This window comes from Furipterus horrens, unplaced genomic scaffold (assembly GCF_987537825.1).
Source record: "Furipterus horrens unplaced genomic scaffold, mFurHor1.1.pri manual_scaffold_3, whole genome shotgun sequence".
Lineage (NCBI taxonomy): Eukaryota > Metazoa > Chordata > Mammalia > Chiroptera > Furipteridae > Furipterus > Furipterus horrens.
In genome coordinates this window covers 195452499-195473888 of record NW_028327173.1, presented here as the reverse complement: position 1 = coordinate 195473888, position 21390 = coordinate 195452499, and the positions used below count along the sequence as shown (strand labels likewise).

General features: G+C 36.0%; 1 protein-coding gene across 1 annotated transcript in view; it reads left to right on the top strand.

Annotated features, from left to right (window-relative positions):
- CEP128 (centrosomal protein 128) overlaps nucleotides 1-21390 on the top strand; it is a 353412-nt gene that overhangs the window by 66280 nt on the left and 265742 nt on the right. The window contains exons 9-11 of the mRNA XM_090271263.1: nucleotides 10278-10364; nucleotides 13938-14012; nucleotides 15616-15748. Of these exons, the coding sequence (XP_090127389.1) occupies nucleotides 10278-10364; nucleotides 13938-14012; nucleotides 15616-15748 (295 nt within the window). The remainder of the gene's footprint in view (nucleotides 1-10277; nucleotides 10365-13937; nucleotides 14013-15615; nucleotides 15749-21390) is intronic.

The following is a 21390-nucleotide window of genomic DNA, read 5'->3' as shown; positions in this document are numbered from 1 at the left end:
ATGTCAACATGCCAATGAGAAGGAAATAGATGGAAAAGAGTGATTGGCCATTATGGGATTTGTCTTTCAAAGCTGGTTGAGCACTGTGTGGCACAGCTTGAAATGTGTAGTTTCTTGACACATCTTGTATTTTAGTTTTCTTTCTTGGTCGTTTTCTTGATTTCTCTCCTTGCCTCCTACGCTGGCACCTACCCCTTCCCCTTAATTTAACTTACAATCTCTCTTATTAGGTTTTGATCATTTTAGGTGACTCTAAAACACCTTTAATATTTTCTCTTGGAAAACAATTTTTTTTTTTTTTTGCCAAACTTCCTATGGAAGAGAAGTTGGAGACATCTTGGACTTTGTCTCTTTTGACATTCTACTCACTCAGTTCTTGAATTTGCATTCACAGAACAAACTCCCTATGTGGTTCATGGTTATCACAGACACAGTATCCAAAAGCCATGCGGTCATTCTTGTATTGGGAAACATTGAGAGTAGTAGCTGGCTGGATCAAAGAATATTCCATCCTGATAATATATTTCAGGATCCTACTATTACATATTAATAAAACAAAAGTTGAAAATTTACCAATGTATGGTAGAAGTAGCACGTCCACTTTTAGCTTGTAGGTTAAGGCCTTTGGATTCCTCTGAAGGGTGCAGTTGTATGAGATGCTATGTAGATGTAAGTTAATCTGAAATTCCTATAATCTCATTTATATATAAACACTTCATCATGCCTTCTTAGGCTTTTGACTTTATTAAGAAAATCTTACCTAAGGCCATGAATTATTAAATGTTTGTAGTGTACTTTCCACCCCTTTCACCTCCCCATTTCAACTATGTTTCTCCAAAATTCTATCATGTATGCTAACTTATATTTTCTCATTGTTCAAGTGCTTTTGAATATTGTGTTTTTCAGGATGTATTCCTGGGCTGATCATTTTGCCTGTAGGTTTCCTGTTCCTACCTTCATTGAAGCTAGTCCTTGTACAATTTTTTTGCCACCCGCTGCCACACCCCATGCAAGTTTTGTTCTGATTGTCTGCTCTCTAGGTTCCTAAAGAGTTGTTACTTGTCCTCTCTATTAGGGCCTGTGGCTCCTTTCTTTATTTTACCTATTCTTAAGCATATGTATAGCTGTTCTTATAAAGCACCTCAAATTCTGTTTGGAAATAGTTGAGGTTTACTTTATAAATACTCTTATTGCTCCCGTGAGTTGCATTTAAGTCTGACATATATTTTATGGTCATACCTTATGACTAGATCTCAAAGTATTGTTTAATCACATTTATTTTGCTGTGTGTACTTACTCGTTCTTGCCAATATTGTCATTGTAAATTATAACAAATAAGGCTAGCTAAGTCTGTGGTAGTCCTTTTGTGTAGCGCCGTATGCAAATAAACATTTAATGTTGTTAATGCTATGATGATGATGAAAAATGTGCTCTTATTGACTGAACAGCTGTCTGACAATAGGCTGAGATTTTTCTGAGTGCAGAACTTGTTTCTTTTCTTAAAGAGTAGAATGTTTCTATCTACATTTTCAGTGAATTTATCCTAGAACATCTGTTTATAAAGCCCCTTTCCATCATTATCAATTAATATTTATTGGGCAGCTACTGAGTGCATAGTAATATTGTGCAAACAAAGACCACTCTGCTACAGATAGACTTATTCATAGACTTGGTACTGTTTTATTTTGATTAAAAAACAGTAAAAAAAAAAAAAAAAAAAAAAAAAACCAGCCAAAAACATATCCACAGGCATAAAATAACATCCTCTAACTCTGAACAATGAAAGATGTTGTATATTTACAGGGTATTCTGCTCAGATACATATAAAACTTGAGAAATTCTTAAGTAAATTTCCATAATTATTTATCATATGTTTGTCAACAATTCTAACTCAGTGGTCCTGCATTTAAAAAGCTAAAAGTATCATTTTGCTCAGGTATTTCTAACAAAACTGTTAGTCTCTTTTGAGAAGAAACTACTCAGATAGAAACAGACCCTGCACTAAGTGCATTCACTCTTTGATTTCGAAGGAAACCCCGGAAAGTGCACTTGTTGGGCTTGCACTTCCTTTCCTTGCCAGATTTTTATTAAGTCAAAGGTTACGTAAAAAGGAAGTCCATTCCAGTGAAAGCAATGGCATTTTAGGGAATAATGCTCATTACCATTGTTGCTTTTGAATTAAATTAGTCAAAGACTTGTATGTCTTTTCAGCATACCGACTTTGTAGGCAGTAATTAAGGTTTTGTTTTGCAAACTGAATAACATTTGAAGTATGAAATCCTGACACTGATCAATAGGGGTTTTACTTCCGAGTTATTGTTGTAGTCATGGTAGTGGGTTTTGCTGCTTTATCCATGGTCTCTGGCCTGCTCTTCCATGTGGCCTTGGCTAAGGTTTTAGAATACAGCCTATGGCCATGGAACAGAGGAAAGGGAATTGGCTCATGGTAGTTGAACCCATGACCTTGGTTGGCTTCATTGGCACGAGGTGCTTTACCCAGTCAGCCTCCATAAATAATCGACATAGTGAAACCAATAAATTTGCTTATTATTCATTGGGGAAAATAGGTCAGTAATGAGTACCTATGTATCCTACCACAATAATTCCTATAAGAGCTCTTTGGATTCCTGAAATAATAAGCAACTCACACACACTAGACATGTAGGCCATTCTTAAAGAAAAGCTTTGAGTTTTATGTTTCAAACCTCAGGTACCTTTAAAGAACATTATTAAGGATTACAATTATCATTAAAAATAATACCAGTGCCTTTACCAACTGATTAATCTTATATAACTACATCATACTTGATAATTACTCTAGCCTTTAAAAAACAGGAATGGTTGTATCTTGTGATTTGACTCATTGTGCTTACCACTTCCATCTGGAAAGTATACACAGTTTAACTGGCAGCAAATTTTTAGAATTTCTTCCCTACTTTGATGTCCTGGAAATCTGTGTGGTGTCCTATAGTAATGATAAATATTGGATTCCCTTCGGGCTTCTGTCATGCAATTCTACTTTCACTTATTAAAGGTTTTTTTTTGAATTGTAGATGTTAGTATGAAATTTTTGTTCCCTGGTTATGGTTGAAAAATTTCTTTGAACAATTCAAGTAAAATTCATCTAGCTCTTTTTGAGTTAGATATTGGTTCAGGGATTTAGAAGATGAATACATTGTTTTCTGCCTTGAAAAGGAACTTTTTTTGCTTTGTTTTGTTTTGGTTTTTGTTGGCACTGATAATCCCCAACTGGATGAACTTAAAGGCTAAAATTTTCCATGACTTTAGCTACTTCTCATGTGGGAAGAACCTCTAACATGATTTAGGAAAAAACAAAATTTAGAAATTTAGATCTTAACAGAAATCAAATCTTTGTTAATTTAAATGAATAGTATAGGTTATGAGCAATGAAACCCTGCTGTATTATATATATATATATTCCTTTCCAGAATAATTATTTTACTGATGTTTGATAGTTTTAGAGCTGTTATTTAGGTTTCCAAAGAGAATTTTGGAAACAGACACCAGAATTCCATTAAAAAAAAATCCAGTTAAATAAGGTACTTATTATAGTGTTTTATACACACTAAATAATTAATAACATTTTACCTCAATTTAAAATATAACAATATCCTTAAATATGTTTAAAATGTTTAATATACATAAATACAAACAAGTAATATTTTTTGTTTATAGCTCACGTGGTCTAATTTGGATCAAAATATTATATTTTGACACTTAAAACATTTTTTGCTGACTATAATTTTGTACCGACATGAAGAATTTAATTACAAAAATATAGTCAAATGAGCAATGAAGTTCTAGACCCCACCCTCCTGCAAAGTAGGAACCTTACATTTATTCTACACTTTTAAACCTATGTAACTTTAACAACATAAGTATACAATACTGCAAAATCCTGCAATGTAGCTAAAAATCCACAATAAATAATTAAATATAACATTAAAAATAATTCTGCGATACAATGAGGCCGCGATAAGTGAACCACGATATAGAGAGGGACGTATATGTCACTCCAGAAAGGAAGAAAGCTATGGAAGCGGTAAAAAGATCAGTGATTGCCAGGAGTTGGGGATAGGAAGGGGAGGGATGAACAGGTAGAGCACAGAGAATTTTTAGGGCAGTGAAGATACCTTATAGTATGATACTAAATGATGGCTACATGTCATTATATATTTGTCCAAACCCATAGAATGTCCCTGTAAGAGTGAACCCTAATGTAAACTGTAGACTTTGGCCGATGGTGATGTGTCAGTGTAGGTTCATCATTTGTAACAAATGTCCTACTCTTTTGGAAGGTATTGATCATGGGGGAGACTATGCAGGGTGTGTATGGGAACTCTCTGTACCTTCTTCAGTTTTGCTGGGACCTTAAACCTGCTACCAAAAAAGTCTTAAAAAAATATATAGTAATAGCAACTATTTTTCTAATTATCAGTGACATGGCTTCTCCATTTTTTATAGTTAATAAAATAAGAAATCTGGCTTGAAAGTTTATACCTTTAAGTATATAATGTTACTGACCTATTGGATATGAGCTAATTTTGTTGGTTTACCAGTGAATCATCTACATGTTCTTTCTATTGTGACCAAAGGCATGCAGCTGTAGCACTGCTCAGTGATTAGGATGAGACATGGTAGTTTATTTTATTTTATTATTTCTTAAAATTTCAGTGGACTTTGAAGGGAGTTAAGATGTGACCTTTATTTCATTCCAAGTACATCATTCTTACTCAAGCTTGCTGGTCCTTTTAAAGTAGACAGAGAGCTTTTAATTTCCTTTTTGTTCTACATTTTTGAGCGTGTTATTTTTTAGAGCCTCCTGATAAAGATGCATATTGTTAAAAGTTGTGGGAGTTTTTATGGTCCGATGACATGTCTACAAACATTTCCTTTTCTCTTTTTCCTCCTCTAAAAGGAAAGGCTGCATTTAAAAAAATATGTAACTGTGATAACTCAGAATCATCTTCCGTTAAGGAACTGCAGTAGTACAGTACTCAGTATTAGTCTTTTTAATGGAAGTAGTCACGCTTAAGGAAAAGAAGAAAAATTGTTGTTATTAAAGATACTGCCCTGACTGGTGCAGGTTGGCGCGTTGGGCATTGCTCTGCAGGCCAGAATGTGGGTTGGATTCCTGGTCAGGGCACATGCCTGGGTTGTGGGACAGGTCCCTGGTTGGGGCATGCAAGAGACAACCAGTGTTTTATCTCCCACATCGATGTTTCTCTCCCTCTTTTTCTCCCTCTCTCCCCATCTGTAAAAGTCAATCAATCAATCAATCTTAAAAAAAAATAAAAGATTTAATGGTGCCCTAGGGACCCTCTGTTAAGGCTCAGTGTTGTTGCTATGATCTTAAATGTGTAAAAGACAGTCTGAATCCTAGAGCAGGGCACATGAAAACTTTTTAGCTAAACTAATTGCTTTTATGAAAAATAAAAACCTTAAAAGGCAAAATAACTGTAATAGAAATTCTTTGGCATGTGATGTTTTTTCCTTTTTTTGTGACTGCTTTCACTGAATCAGTTTTAATATAATTCTAAACTGCTTGATCTAAGTCAAATGGAAATGAAATCCATTGTAGGCTTATACATTTTAAAAGGGTAGTGAATGAGTTAAAGTTTGTTATTAAGGTTTGAAGAAATGGCTTCTAATTTTGATTCATTTAAAAAATATTTCTCATTGATTATTATCTGGGTTTTCAGAAGTTTAAGTCTTAAGAGTTTGATTTTCTCTCATCTTTCATTTTAAACTAGGTAACGTAGGAAGTATATTCAATATCCTGGGCTAGAATACTGCTTGTGGGTTTACTTGTTTACTGACTCATGGTGTAGAAGAAGCAGAAATCATGTTCAAGCTTAATGGCATTTCTAGATTATATGGTGGAAACGTGACAATTTGCTTTGGGTTGATCCTCATTACATCGTTTTTGCTCTTCCACTGAAAATGATATAATTTAAGTTCTCATTGACTGAATTGTCTAAGACTTACATGTCCTCAGAGTAAAAGGAGAAATAAAAATGAAGAGTATTAAACAACATTTTAGGCACCAAGTAGAGCTACAATAAAAAAATACATTATTTTGGATAAGTGTGACTATAAATAACTGGTTAGATATTGAAGGTGGATAGTGAGGAGAAAAGGAAATTTTACTTCAAATTCTTAGGTATCCAAGAGAATTAGAGGTTCTCTTCCTCAGCAAGCTTATATATGGAAATTTGGATTTTTAAAAAAATAGTTGACTTTTAGAAGAATCATGTTTTTATGGAGTGTAATTTCATATACTAGAAATAGAAAACAATATGATTAAAATTCAACTTATTGATTTTTATTCCTTTAACACCAAGTATAGTTATTAATATCTATAGTTACTATAAGAAATGAAGATTAAAGTATCTGTTAGTGTGAGAATGAGAGTCATTATTTCCCATATTGTCCCTTGAAGGGGAATGGAACCTGGTAACTGCCAGGTTCTTTCTTTACAGGGTGTGGCAAGTGAGTGTTGGGCATGGTTCTGAGTAACAGTATTCAAAATTGAGAACTGGGAGAGGCAAATTGCTCTGCATTACTTGGACAGAAAGTTTTAGAAGCATGTGGGGAAGGTCCAGAAGCTGCAAAAAAATCAACTAATGTAGGGGAACAGGGAAGAAGGGTAATTCCTGGTTGGAAGAGTTGCCCAGGTGAATTTATAGAATATCCAATCTTGGAGATTTGATGAGTGTGAGTACATCTGTATAGTCTTATGTAAATTCTAGATCACTCAATGTTTTTGGTGTAAGCAGGTTATCTTGGGGTGAATACAAAGAGGTTCAATATTCTACTTCCTCATGAGCACTGGCATATGAGTTAACTTAGTAGGAATCTGGGTTACATTAGAATATAAGGTTTGATGGAGGGAAAAACTTGTGATCCAAAAGGAACTAATAGTGTTATAGTTGGTCTGGCTTTGAGCTAAAAACGCTGAGTGAAACTTTAATGATACTTGCATTGCCTCAAAATAATCTAGTAAAATATTTGTTAGTTACTTTAGTGGTTTTAACATATTGCCACACATTTCTTTGAAAATCTCCCTCTGGGAGGTGGAGCTTAATTCTTTTCCTTTGAGTAGGGGCTGGGCTTATTGAATCTCTTTTAACAAATAGTGTATGGAAAGGAAAGAATACTAACTTTATGGTAAGGAAATTTGGCAGACGCCGCCTTGTCTTCATGGAATGGTCAAGGTCATCATCCCCAGTTGTGAGTCACATTGGTATCGTGTACCCTATAGTGTGATGCAGTGAGAAGGGCACTCACCTCTGTTGTGTCCCCCCCACTTCCAAATTTATGAACCCTGTCTAATCATCAGAAGACGTCAGACAAGCCCAAATTGAGAGATATTCTATAAAATACCAGACCTGAAGTTACCTGAAGCAGCTCTTCAAAAATGTTGAGATCACTAAGAACAAGGAAATTAGAAACTTTCACAGACTGAGAAACTTTCACAGATCGGAATCTGCTCCATAGTACCCTGAACTGGATTTTGGTACAAAGAAGAATGCATTTGATAGTTGAACAAAAATCCTAGCTTAATAGTTTTGTAACAATGCTAATGTCTTAGTTTTCATGAACATACCATGGTCATATAAGATGTTAACTTTCGAGAACACTAGGTGAAGGATATATGGTAAATTAAAGCTCTTTTTACATCTGTTCTATAAACCTGAATTACTTCAAATATAAAACATTGAAATAAAACCATTCACAAGATTTCTAAAGAAAAGACTAAAATTATGACTTGTGAAAGCAGCAGGAGGTTATTAACGTAAAACCCGGAATAAACATTTATTTTCTCGTATCACTACACCATGATCATTGTTTTTCCAGAAAGAAAGACAGCTCGGTGCTTGAGAAAATATGGCAATTTATAAAGATGGAAGAAATCTGGAAAACTTACATGTATGTGTGTGATGAACAGAATTGGCCAATTGCAAAGTAAATTGTTACTCAAGAGATTATAAAGACATACTTATTTATCCATTCAATAACATATGCTTACCACTTAAAATGTGCCAAGTACTGTGTTAGAAGTAAAATATGATCATGACAGTTGAGGTTTTTGGCCTTCTGAAGCTTACACTATAGCAACACCAAAGCTTTTGTATTACTCTTTGGAAGTGAAAGCCTCTGGATAAGCAAGGATTATTCTGAATGTCTATCTAAGTAGGTAAAATTAAACATATAAATGAGTTAAACAGTTTTAACATATTTAATCAAAATAAAGTATGCAAACACTTAGGAAATGTTAATATAACTTTCTGGTTTTTTTTTTAAAATGTAAAGTGTTATAGGATTTTAAAAATGTGAGTTTTGGAAATCATAAGAAAGGGACTGAAATGGATTAATTCCAGTCAGTAAAATGGAAAATTTCTTCACTGGAGAGTTTTCCTAAAAGCCGAAATAGAATAAATATGCATATAGAATTAAATATTATTACAAATCTTACACTATAGTAAAGAACAAAAGCAAACATCAAAATCACTTGTTAACTACCTGAAAGTATTATGAATGTAATACTTTATCAGTGTTAACAATTCAGTAATCATTATAGTTGTCTTATTGTACATTTTAATGTTTTACAAGTACCAAATTATGTAGTCTTCATATCCACCCTGTAAGGCTGATATTATGATTTCCACATGGAGAGGCAGACAGCCTGAGTCTATCTCCTGTCTCTGTCACTAACTAGGTGAATGACCTAGTTAAAATGGGAAAGTTGCCCTGGCTGGTGTGACTCTGTGGATTGAGCGACAACCTGCGAACCAAAGGGTTGCCGTTTTGATTCCCAGTCAGGGCACAAGCCTGGGTTGTGGGCCAGGTCCCCAGTTGGGAGTGCGTGAGAGGCAACCACACACTGATGTTTTTCTCCCTCTCTTTCCCCCTCCCTTCCCCTCTCTCTAAAAATAAAAAATAAAATATTTATTAAAAAATGGCGAAGTTATTCTACTACTTGTGTACCCCGACTTCCCCCTTAATAAAATGGGCTTAGTAGTAACTCATGGAATTATCATAAAGATTAAATGTTTTATTCAACATCTATAATGTATTTCTTTAATATATTTAAGGAGAAGCAGAATGCGTGCATGTGGTAAACACTATAAAAGTATTATTATATTATAATACTCAAACCCAAGTTATTTTTCATACCTATGAGGTCTCTTTCCTCAATTGCTTTTTATCAATAGTAGGAGCCATGGCAGAGGGGGCTGTAGTTTCATGGGTGGGGGCCATGGTTGTTTTATATACATGTATATTAGTTGCCAATAGCACAGTGCAGGGCACATTATAAATGCACATGGAAGATATTTGTTGGGTAAGTTAATGAAATTGGATATAATTGATTATACTTATATCAAAAACAGTTTTTACATGTTCTGGTGTTTGCCTAGACATCACTTTTCTGTTGATTGAGCATTATAGACACTGTTGGAAAAAAGTTCTGGCAGTTCGGCTTTTCTCAATTTGTATGGCTTCTACACATATACCTTCTAAGTCTCAACGCTAAAATTGTCAAAAAAATTTTTGAACAAATGGAATGTCTTTTAGGTGTCATGAAAGATTGTTCCAAGTATACGTTTTTCCTTAAGTTTAATTTTGACATAGAAACAAACCCAAGCAAACACTTTTGTGCTTAACTTATGAATTTTGTAATTAAAAAAAAATTTTTCCCATTCTATTAATGAGAGAAAAATGTAGAAAAGAATGTTTCTGCCTCCTGTGCGAAGTATGTTTTGAAGAGCTAGTTATATGTTGTATAAAGCATCATATATGTAATAATGGTGCAACAGGCATGTTTCTACTTTGATGATTTTTTTCAAGATTTGGAAAACTAGTGAGCTAGTATTACATCTAAACATTTGAGCAGATAATATAACTTTTAAATACTATTATTTCACCAGGCAGTAGGTTTTGCTTGTTTCCAGGAAAACTGTTAGCTGTCTGCACTTTCCAATTATGTAACAAAATACCCAAAGATGGGAAAGAAGTGAAACTAAGGGGAACTAAGTAAAAAAGTTGATTAGGAAGACCAGGAAGTTGCTTCTTTTTGATTCTAAATGAAATGTTCTTAGGATTTCAGTGAATGAGCAGGTTGTAATTTCTTTATATATTTTGTACAACTCATAGTCATCTTCTTCATCTTTTTCTTAGTAAGTCTGAGTGTTGTCTTTCAGTTTTAAATGTATTTTGGTCTAATACATATTATCCCATCTCTTTCATTCTAGGCATTGAAGAAACAAGAAGCTAAAGCACAGGACGATCAGGGAATAATGAAAAATAAGCTAAGACAAACTGAAACTGAGAAGAGTCAAGTAAGATTTTTAAAGTTATCTTTCAAAGAGTAATGCTGTTTGGGGCCAGTGATATCTATTGAATGCTTTGAGGTCATTTGTTAGAACACAGTGAAGCCTTTATATGTTGATGTGGAGTCACTTGGTTTGAAGGCTTTGCCACTTGGCTGCGTGCTCTTAGAAACATGTACAGGTCATTTGCTACCTTTTCATCTGACCGCTCTCCTTTTCTACAGGTGAGTGAAACTTTACCATTCCTTATGGGGGAACACTTGAAGAGCTTGCTTTTGATGCAGGTTTAGGAAAGACCTGTTATGTAAAGTCTGGGCATTTTGGATATATTTGTTTTCATTATAGAAGATAGTTATAGTAGCCTAGATGAAAAATCCTCTGTCATCATTAAATGCTAAGGAGATTCGAGCTCTGTCCAGAAGGTGTCCAGCCATGTAATATGAAAAATAGAGGCATTTACCAAAAAAGATACAAGATACAAGAAACATCGTGCATAGGACAAGGATGCCTCAGTCCCCTTCAGAGTAGGTACCATGGGACCTCACACAGTTCTCCCAATCACCATCAGCTACCCCATTATGTTTTCCTGAATCTCATTGCCAGTCTGAAATCTCATCTCTTTCAAAGGTGATTTGAGTTTTGGGAAAAACCAGAAGTCGCAGAGAGCCAAATCTGGGCTGTAGAGGGACTGAGTTTCCTGGGTGATTTGACGTTTCGCCAAAAAAGTCTGCATGAGATGTGATGCATGAGTGGGCGTATTGTCATGAGGAAGCTGCCAGCCATCAGGTGCCCATAGCTGTGGCCTTCTGAATCATCCAAATAGTTTCCATGGAGGAATGTTCACACTTAATGCAAAATTTGATACAGATTCTTTGCTCTACTTGCCCAGTCATTTTGAATGCCACAACCACACAGTACACATGCTTGCTCAACAGCGTCTACCGCCCACACTAATACAGTGAAGTCATCACTGTTCATGCATGCACATTCCAGTCCACTCTCTTTGGCTACCAGGTACATCGTTTTTGCCCAAACTGTTCTCTTTATATGATCAATGGCTGGGCTCTTTCTGGACCGACCTTGTATATTCATGTTTGTGATGCTATGAGCCTAGCATGTTAGAATTAGAAAGGAAATCAGAGGCCACAGACACTTCTCAGTTTTCAAATGAGTAGATTTATGGATGAGCACAAACTAATGAATGATAAAGTGAAAAATTTCCCCTGATGTAGTATTCCTTCTTAATTGCTTTTTTATATCTAAAATGACTTTCTTTATTTCATTTCGCCAGCCAATGACAAGTTAAATGATGCGTCCATGTTACTTTTACTGTAAACAAGATATGTCAGACTGTCAGGCCTGCACTTTGGGAATTAATACAGCTAATATTCCATGGGGACCATGACAGAAAGGGCCTTGGGGGATTTTGAAACTATTTTGACTGAAGTGTGATTCCTTCTTTTTTTATTTCTCCATACAGACGAGGACAGGTCAGAAAATATTTTGTGTAGATTCTGTGATTTCACATCTACTTTACTTTTTAAAAAATATGCCGCTTATGAGCCACATGCATAAAATAAAAAAAACAAACTTACATAACTGGATTAAAAATTATTTTGTAATAGACTTATAGGGGTTGTAAAACAACACCTACAGATAGGTCACATGTGCCTTTCACTGTTTCCCTCAATGGGAACATTTTGCACAATTGTCATTTAACATTAAAGTCAGGAAGTTCACATTGGTGTAATCCACAAGTCTCATGCAGCTTTACGTGTTCTCATTTTTGCAGTGAGTGTACGTGTGTAGTTCTCTACAGTTTTAACTCATGGACAGGTTCATGTTAGGCCTTACGGTCGGGATACATAACTGTTCGGTCAGCACAGTGCTTCCTCACGCTGCTCCTTGATAGCACTAGCTCCCACAGGTATAGTTTTTAAAGGACGAACGTATTGGTAGTAGGAAGATGAGAAGAACAAGTGTTTGGTAAGGGAGTGTTTGCCCTGCTATGTATGCAGTTACGTCTTTCATACACGGAAAGTTATCCCAGGTAATAAATAGATCTCATTCTGGCACAGACTCCTATTCTAAGTTCTTTGACGCAGTTAGGGGGAAGGTAAAAATATCTCAAGTTTGCTGGGTCTTGAGTGCCATCAGCTCAAAGTAATCCTTATGCCAAAAAGGCCTTATTTTCGGGTGGCTATTCTGTTCGCCTTCCATCCTATTATAGTTTTCAACTGAAGTAACCTAAGCACATTAAGTCTGTGCATGGTATTTAGTCACCTAACTGGCACATTTTTCGTGGCTATTTATCTAATAGCAGTATTATTCAAGACATTTTAGGATTCTTTGGGTATAATCTTGGAATGAAATTGCTGGATCAAAAGGTAGTTCCATTTTTAGTTTTCTGAGGAAATTTCATACTGTTTTCCATAGTGAAACTGCCTTTTGATCCTTTGATACCGGAAGAATCCTGAAACACCAATTCAAAAGAACCTATAAACCCCTATGTTCATAACAGTGCTATTTACAATAGCCAAGTGCTGCAAACAGCCTAAGTGCCCATCTGTAGATGAGTGGATCAAAAAACTGTGGTACATTTACACAGTGGAGTACTATGCAGCAGAAAGAAAGAAGGAAGTCCTACCTTTTGCGACAACAGGGAAGGAACTGGAGAGAATTATGCTTAGTGGAATAAACCAGGCAATGAAAGACAAATACCATATGATATCACCTAATATAGGAAACAAGTGAATAGCACAAACAAACGAGCAAAATTGAGCCAGAGGCATGTAAACAAGGAGCAGACTAACCGTGAGCAGGGGTGAGGAGGGAAAGGGCGAAGGAGGGAAAGGGCGAAGGAGGGAAAGAAGGGGAAGGCTCTAGTCAAAGAACATGTATAAATGACCCATGGACATGGACAATGGGTTGGGGACTGACTGTGGGAGAAGGGGTGGGCAGGGTGGGGGGAGCAATGGGGGAAAAAGTGGGACAAGTGTAATAGAAAAATAATAAGTTAAAAAAAAGAAATTTTAAATGTCTTATTCTGAATTTAGATATTTAAAAATTTTAGGAATGTTATGGATAGTGGAAATATTAGGAATATGAGAAGGCATAAAGGCATCAATTCGATGATATATACTCTGAGTCATTGGGTCTCTGAAGTTTTTATTCTAACTCAGTTCATAGGATACTGCATGTACTAATTTAAAGACAAAACTGCTTTAGAATTTAAATTAACATGACTTAGAACTGGAAGGAATCTCAGAGATTATTTAATATAAAATCCTTATTTTAGAGGTAACAGAGAGGAGACTTAAGGAAAAGAGATTTAAACAAGGTCATAGCTGAGGAGGAACTGACTGGAATCCAGCCCTCTCCAAGTCTGATCTGGTTCACTTTGTGTTATGCATTTAACAGTATTTTAATGGAAGCACTAATATGTGTTTATAGCGAGATATTTATCCTTTTATATTATCTTCTGAAAACTTTTCCAGTTTTCTCCTCTTAAACTGTGCCCATATTATTTAGTTAACTTGTGTCTCATTGGACCTTTTTCTTTATCCTTTGTGGAAACTCTAGCTTGAACAGGAGTTGGAGCTATCTCGAAGGTTATTGAATCAATCGGAAGGCAACAGAGAAACACTTTTGCATCAAGTAAGTCTATACAAGCTATGATAAGCTGCTTTGAAATTAAATCAGGATTGAGTCTCCTTCTCTACCTAATGTCTTTGTGAAAGGAAAGACCTAGGTCTAGAATAATTTTTTCCTAGCGAATGTGTATCAGCATATGTAAGTAAAAGATCAGATCTTTTCAGGAAGATTCAGAGAAAGCTAGTAAAAACACCAGCCCAAGGTTCCACTGTGACCGTACATCGTGCTGATGCTGCTCCAGTTCAGGACTTATCTCTCTTAGCGTAACCAGTATAAAAGTGAGACTGGATGTGTAAGATAAAAATTTCCCCGGGGCTTAATTTTCTTCAAGGAGGCACTTGAGAGTGGAGGAGGAAGTACAATAAAATACTTACAACAGACTTCTGCATCTTCAAGTTACTCTGAATGCATCATTGTCCTATCTTCGTATTTTCAAGATGCTTCCTGCCCCTTTTTAACCAAAGCTAAGGTTTTCTTAAAGCATAATATTTTGCAGCCCATTAGCCTATACTGGGAATTTGGTGCTTCTGATATTTAAAATTTGGTAACTCGAAATAGCCATCTTACATACGTTGGATAGAGGCTTGTGGTTTTCTAACTGCCTCTCTTCCTGTATTTAATATAAAATGCATTTGGACCTTCCTCTGTTTTGAGATGTGGGTTACATAACTCACTACATAACATGTTAGGGAGGCAAAGATGTCAGAAATCATATAGATATTTAGAAAGAGTATTACATTTTGACAATTAGTGCTGAAATACACCATAGCACCTGTTTTATAAAACCTTTAAAAATGTTCCTTGGCTTTGTTCTGCAGCCAGTGGTCCATTGGAATTAATGTTGGCAGAGTTCAGACTTTCTTTTTTGGGTAGTTTATTTAATTTATTCTGATTATCTTTGGAACTCTGCATTTGTAATGTCATCTTTTGAAGTAAGAGATTTCTGTGTTTGGGCCGTCATTGTGACTTTAGCTGAGTCTTTTTGCCATTGCTCACTTGTTTAATGGTTGTTAGCGATATACCTGGTATGTGCTAGGCAATTTGCTAGTCTCTAGAAATACAGAGATGAATAAAATAGTTCTTGACCTCAAGGAGTTTATAGTTTATTCAATAGTGTTTATTGCTCATTTATTTGGAGCAGTACTTTGATATGAAAATATGCTAACTCATTGTCATTTTTCTTCAGTTTACCAATAATAGGTCAAGTTCACATGAAAGAAACTGAATGAAAAATATGAAAACATACAGTACTTAACTGGAGGTGGTTTGGGTTAATAGTAGTAGAGTGAACTAAGGTCCAAATAAAGGCTTTAAAAAAAATGTGGTCAACTTCTTTGTCACAGCAGACACAGAGAAGGGGAAAAGACATTCATTCTTTGTGAAAGGAATGGGAGGAATAAAGAAATGGAACAAGAGATCATTCCACTGTGTAAGGCATGACAAGGAGATGAACTTGGCTTCAATTTGTGCTTGCAATAGCCCAGTAGAAGTAAATATTTTCCCTGGGACAATAATTTGTAATAATTTGAGAGTTCAATTCTTCCTCTTTTTTTTTTTTTTAACTTTTAAAACTTACAAAAGTTTAATCTTGACTCTACGTATTTAGGTAGAAGAACTCCGTACCCAACTTATGAAAGCAGAAGGTGATCGAAAGGGTTTACAACATCAAGTATCTCCGAGTTCCAAGCAACAGTCAAACCGTCAGGATGAACAAGGAGACGACTGGAGGTTTAGGAGAGGTATCATTCATATTTGTAAATATGTAGGGTTTTTTGATCATTCTTAAATACTTCCCGTTTTCAGAATTGCATTCTTTATGTTGTGCTTTTGTCACCTTATATATTTCTTGTTTTACCACAAGGTTTTCAAACAAGTTAATAAATGTAGTATCCAATTTTTAAAAAATAGACTTTATTTTTTAGTTTTGTGTTTATAGCAATATTGAGCAGAATGTACAGAGATTTCCCATATACCCTCTGTTCTCACACATGCATAACCTCCTCCATTATCAACATCCTTTTAAGAGTGATACGTTTCTTATAACTGATGCATCTACACTGATGCATCATATCATCCAAAGTCCATAGTGTACATTAGGGTTCACTTTTGGTGACGTACATTCTATGGGACCGGACAAATATATAATGACATCTGTTTACCATTACAATACCATAGAGTAGTTCCACTACCCTGAAAATTCTCTGTGTTCCACCTATTTACCTTTTTTCTCCCCCTTAATTCCTGACAGCCACTGATCTTTCTAGTATCTTCATAGTTTTGCCTTTTCAGAACCTCATATAGTTGGAATCCTGTGGTATGTAATTTGTCAGATTGGCTTCTTTCCCTTCATAATATGCCTTTAAGTTTCCTTCATGTATTTCCATGATGGGTAGCTTTCTCTCTCTTTCTCTCTCTCTCCTCTCTAAACCTTGTCTGAAGGTACCACCGTTCCTCTATTTACCTAATGAAGGCATCTTGGTTGCTTCTAATTTCTGGCCATTATGAGCGGACTAAACACTGTGGGCATATTTTCGTGTGGACATGTTTGTCGTCTTCTTTGAGTAAATACCAAAGAGTGTGGTTAATGAATTGTATGGTGGGAATGTTTAGTTTTGTAAGAATCTTCCAAACTGTCTGTCAGATGGCTGCGCCGTTTTTCATTCCCGTCAGCAATGAGAGTTCCCGTTGTTCCACGTCCTTGTCAGCGTTTGCTGGTGTCAGTTTTCTGGAGTTTGGCCGTTCTGATAGGGTTGTGGTGTCACCATGTTGGTGTTTCAGTCTGCGTTTCCTTGATGACATAGGATGCGGAGTGTCGTTTATCATGCTTATTTGCCATCTGTATATCTTTTTTGGCGAGGTATCTGTTAAGGTCTTTGCCCCATTTTTTTGTTGTTCCATTGCTTGTCTTCTTATTGTTGAATTTTAAGAGTCTTTTGTATATTTTGAATGACAGTCTTTTATCAGATGTCTTTGCAAATAATTTCTCACAGTCTGTGGTTTGTCTTTTCATTCTCTTGACGTCTTTTGCAGAGTTGAAAACTTTACTTTTAATGAAGTCCAGCTTATCAATTATTTCTTTTATAGGTTGTGACTTTGGCATTGCATCTGAAAAGTTGTTGCCAAACTGAAGGTTACCCCCCAATTTTTTTTTTTTATCTTCTAAGTATTTTATAATCTTGCATTTAACATTTAGGTCTGTGGTCCATTTTGAACTAATTTTTGTGCACGGCGTAAGGTCTAAGTCTAGATTCATTTTTGAGCATATGGATATTCAGTTGTTTCAGCACCATTTGCTGAAAACCTGTTTTTTCTCCATTGTATTGCTTTTGGTTCATTGTCAAAGATCAGTTGACTATTTTTATGTAGGTCTATTTCTGGACTTTCTATTCTGTTTCATTGATCTGTTTTTTCACCGATACCACACTGTTTTGCTTATAGTAAGTCTTGAAGTTGGAGAGTGTCAGTGCTCCAGCACTGTGTTTCTCTTTCAATATTGTATTGACTGTTCTGGATCCTTTGATCTCAATAGAGCTTTAGTCAGGTTGTTGCTAGCCACAAAGTAACTTGCTGGGATTTTGATTAGGATTGCATTGAATCTATAGATTAGGTTGAGAAGAACTGACATTTTGACAATATTGTGTCTTCCTATCCATAAACATGGAATATCTTTCCATTTATTTTGTTATTGTTTGATTTATTTCATCAGAGTTTTGTAGTTTCCCTCTTATAAATTTTGTTAGATTTATACATTGTATTTAATTTTTTTTTAGATGCTAATGTAAGTGGTATTGGGTTTTTAATTTTAAATTTCACTTGTTTGTTGCTGTATTTAGCATCCAATTTTGATGTTTTCCCTGCTTGATTTTTGAACTCAGTTCTCAGACCTGTTTATGTCATGGAGATTTCTCTTAGACAGAGCCAGCAAAGCCACTGGTGGAATTTTTTCCAGCTTCCTGTTTTTATGCCTAAATGTGTGTGTGTGTGTTTGTGTGTGTACTTGTTCTTAAATTTAAAATTACTCTATATTTTTAACTTTCTCTTATCCCAATTTTCAACATGTACAAACAATTAAAATTAAGGTCTATCTTTTTTGTTATCTGGAGACTGGTGTCACAAATTAATCACATTGCAGAAACAGTCATGAATCATATGACTGGCTTTTTCCTATGTGAATTAGAAATACTTTGTGTTTGAGGAGTGTTAGAATAGCTTTTTGGTTAGTGGAGATATTGATTTAGGTGGTGAAATCTAACGACTCTGGCTGTATTTCTTTTTGAAAGTTCAGGTTAACAGAAATAGTGATACTGAGGTTTTATACAGGTTTCTAACATGCTAGTCCCCATTATTCACTTTGGAAGTTACATTAATAATGCGATTTCCTACACCAATGCCTAACTTACTGGAGAAACTCTTGTAAGCATTTGCTGCATTATCAAATTCAGGGAAGGGAAATATTTCCCCAGATTCCCCACATATAACTCAATATGTTGCCTGTGTTAGAATTTACACATTGCCAGACAATCTACCCTGGATGGCAAATTGTGATATACCTGTCTTAATATATTTTTGTGTCATCAAGTTCACTTAAGTTTCATGTGGTGTTATAATTTAAATATATTTCAACATCAAATATATTAAAATTTATTTTTAGAAGTAAGGTTTTAAGGTATTAGGTTTTTCACCAAATTTTTATAATGAGGCACGTAAGAACTCTCATTTTGTTTGGAAAAAGACTGTGGTACATTTGTTGTAGGTTTTGTTTCCCCATAAAATCTAGTTATTTTTGGTGCAAGTCTTTGAGAACTAGAAGGACCTCACTTTTCTAAACTATTTACAAGGTTTAAAGAAAATTTAAAGTTCTCTTATTAATGTGATAATAGACTTCTTCACTTTCTCTTAACAATTCTATAGTTTTCTTCTTTATGAAATATTTGTATTACTTTTAAAAAATTGTATGAAAGAAATCACACTTACTGTTCCACTCTGGCTGCTGTTTGCTCCTCCACCCACTGCAAAATGACTTCCTCCTTTCTTCCAGGTCAGTTGACTAACCTTCTGCTCAGTCAAATTCAAAGGAATCTTGTCGTTACTTATCTAAGTGGGACTCTGTTTATTTGCTCTTTCCTTCTGGAACTCTTCTGCGGACTTCAGTGCTCCTACCCTCTTTTACTTCTTCTGCCTTAGTTTTTATTCCTTCCATTCAAACCTTTTCCCTTTGTTCACAGTTTGTCCTTTAAATGCTGGAGTTGTCCAGAATCCTCTTTATGGCTTTTCTCACTCCTTCTCTATAGGGATTATCATTTCATCTTATGCTTTACTATCACCTATAAATGAGGATGCCTAAATCTAGCTCCACGCACTCTCCTGCTCCTCAGCCCTCCACATGGAGTTGCTCATTGGACGTCTCCGTATGCTGTTTCACAGTTGCCCAGTCAACAGACTTAACTCTGCATTCATTCTTTCCTCCAAGCCTGTTGGTATTTCCTATCTCAGTTGATGGCATTATTTTAATCCAGATATCCAAGCCTAAAATACAAAGAAAATTCAAAATTATTTCTTCTCCCCTCCATCTAATTTGTCCTGATACCCTGTCTATTTATAGATCCTGATATCTCTTAAATTTGTCCTATCCTCCTTTTTTATTCCCACAACCCCAGCTTAGGCATGCTTCATCTCAAATAAATTGCCCTCTTAACTTGTCTTATTCTAGTTCCTCTGTAATTAGTCTTCTGTACTGCTGTAACAGGGACCCGTTTCAGACACAAAGCATTGAATTTATTTTCTTGATTAAGGCCTCTCATTATAATTCATTGAGTTCTAACTACATACAAGGCATTATGCTACTCATTTTACATAGTCTCCTTTAATTTCTTACAACTACTCTATGAGAAAAGTATTATTTTTGTTTCTATTTTAATGATTAAAAAAAAGTCTGAGGAACAAGTTGAGTTCCTTGCTTGGTCACATTTATGGGAAGTAGCACAACCAAATGGTTTTCTCCCCAGACTTGAGCTCTTAACTTCTGTCTTTTACTAACACGTTACTGTTTGTATCAAGTGATCTTCAAAATGGTGTGTATGAGGAACTCCTCTGGATGTGGGGGGAAGAGTGTTTGTAACATTATTTATATTTTATACCTCATGCACATCAGAGAAGGAAAACTCTGACTCCAAAAAACCTCCGCTGCCTTGCGGCATACCTCTTCAGGGGAAAGGCTAAGGGAGTAAACCCCGACAGAAAATCCGGAGCCGGAGTCCCTAAGGCGGTTTGACCTTGTAGTCAACACCGGCAACTCCTGCGGCGCACCTGAAGCCAAGCTGTATCGACTCCGTCTTTCCCTTGGACCCTTCAGCTGCGAAGAGAGGGGGGGTCTGCTGCATGGGCAACAGCAGACCCTCCATATCACCCTGCCCAGGCTCTGTAGCTTCAGCTTCACTGGAGAGGACACTCCAGCGTCATCACAAGATGTCGATTCAACACGGGAGGAGACAGATACCGTGTCACTCCCGAGTCGGACTGCACAGCCATTCTCGGCGGTGCAGATAGACTCTTAAGAAGCTACACCATCGTCTCTCGAGACGGACGGCTGCCGACGATGACGACGATGCTTTAAGTATTTTAATTTTGTTAATGTGTCATTACATATGTAGATATGTATATATCTATATATTTACATATAGCCATGCTAATATTTTATATGTGTCTATATTATAAACCATAGAAAAATATTATATATGTCTCTACACCAAATATATACTTGATAAAAATACATATATGTATATGTATTTATATATGTATCCATATGTATTATCTCCATATATTATATCATATATATTCATACTAATGTTATTATATGTGTATATATATGAATCAGAGAAGGAAAACTCTGATTCCAAAAAACCTCCGCTGCCTTGCGGCATACCTCTTCAGGGGAAAGGCTAGGGGAGTAAACCCCGACAGAAAATCCGGAGCCGGAGTCCCTAAGGCGGTTTGACGTTGTAGTCAACACCGGCAACTCCTGCGGCGCACCTGAAGCCAAGCTGTATTGACTCCGTCTTTCCCTTGGACCCTTCAGCTGCGAAGAGAGGGGGGGTCTGCTGCATGGGCAACAGCAGACCCTCCATATCACGCTGCCCAGGCTCTGTAGCTTCAGCTTCACTGGAGAGGACACTCCAGCGACATCGCAAGATGTCGATTCAACACGGGAGGAGACAGATACCGTGTCACTCCCGAGTCGGACTGCACAGCCATTCTCGGCGGTGCAGATAGACTCTTAAGAAGCTACACCATCGTCTCTCGAGACGGACGGCTGCCGACGATATATATGAATGTTATATATATTATGAAACATCAATATAAAAATATATATGATATGTACACA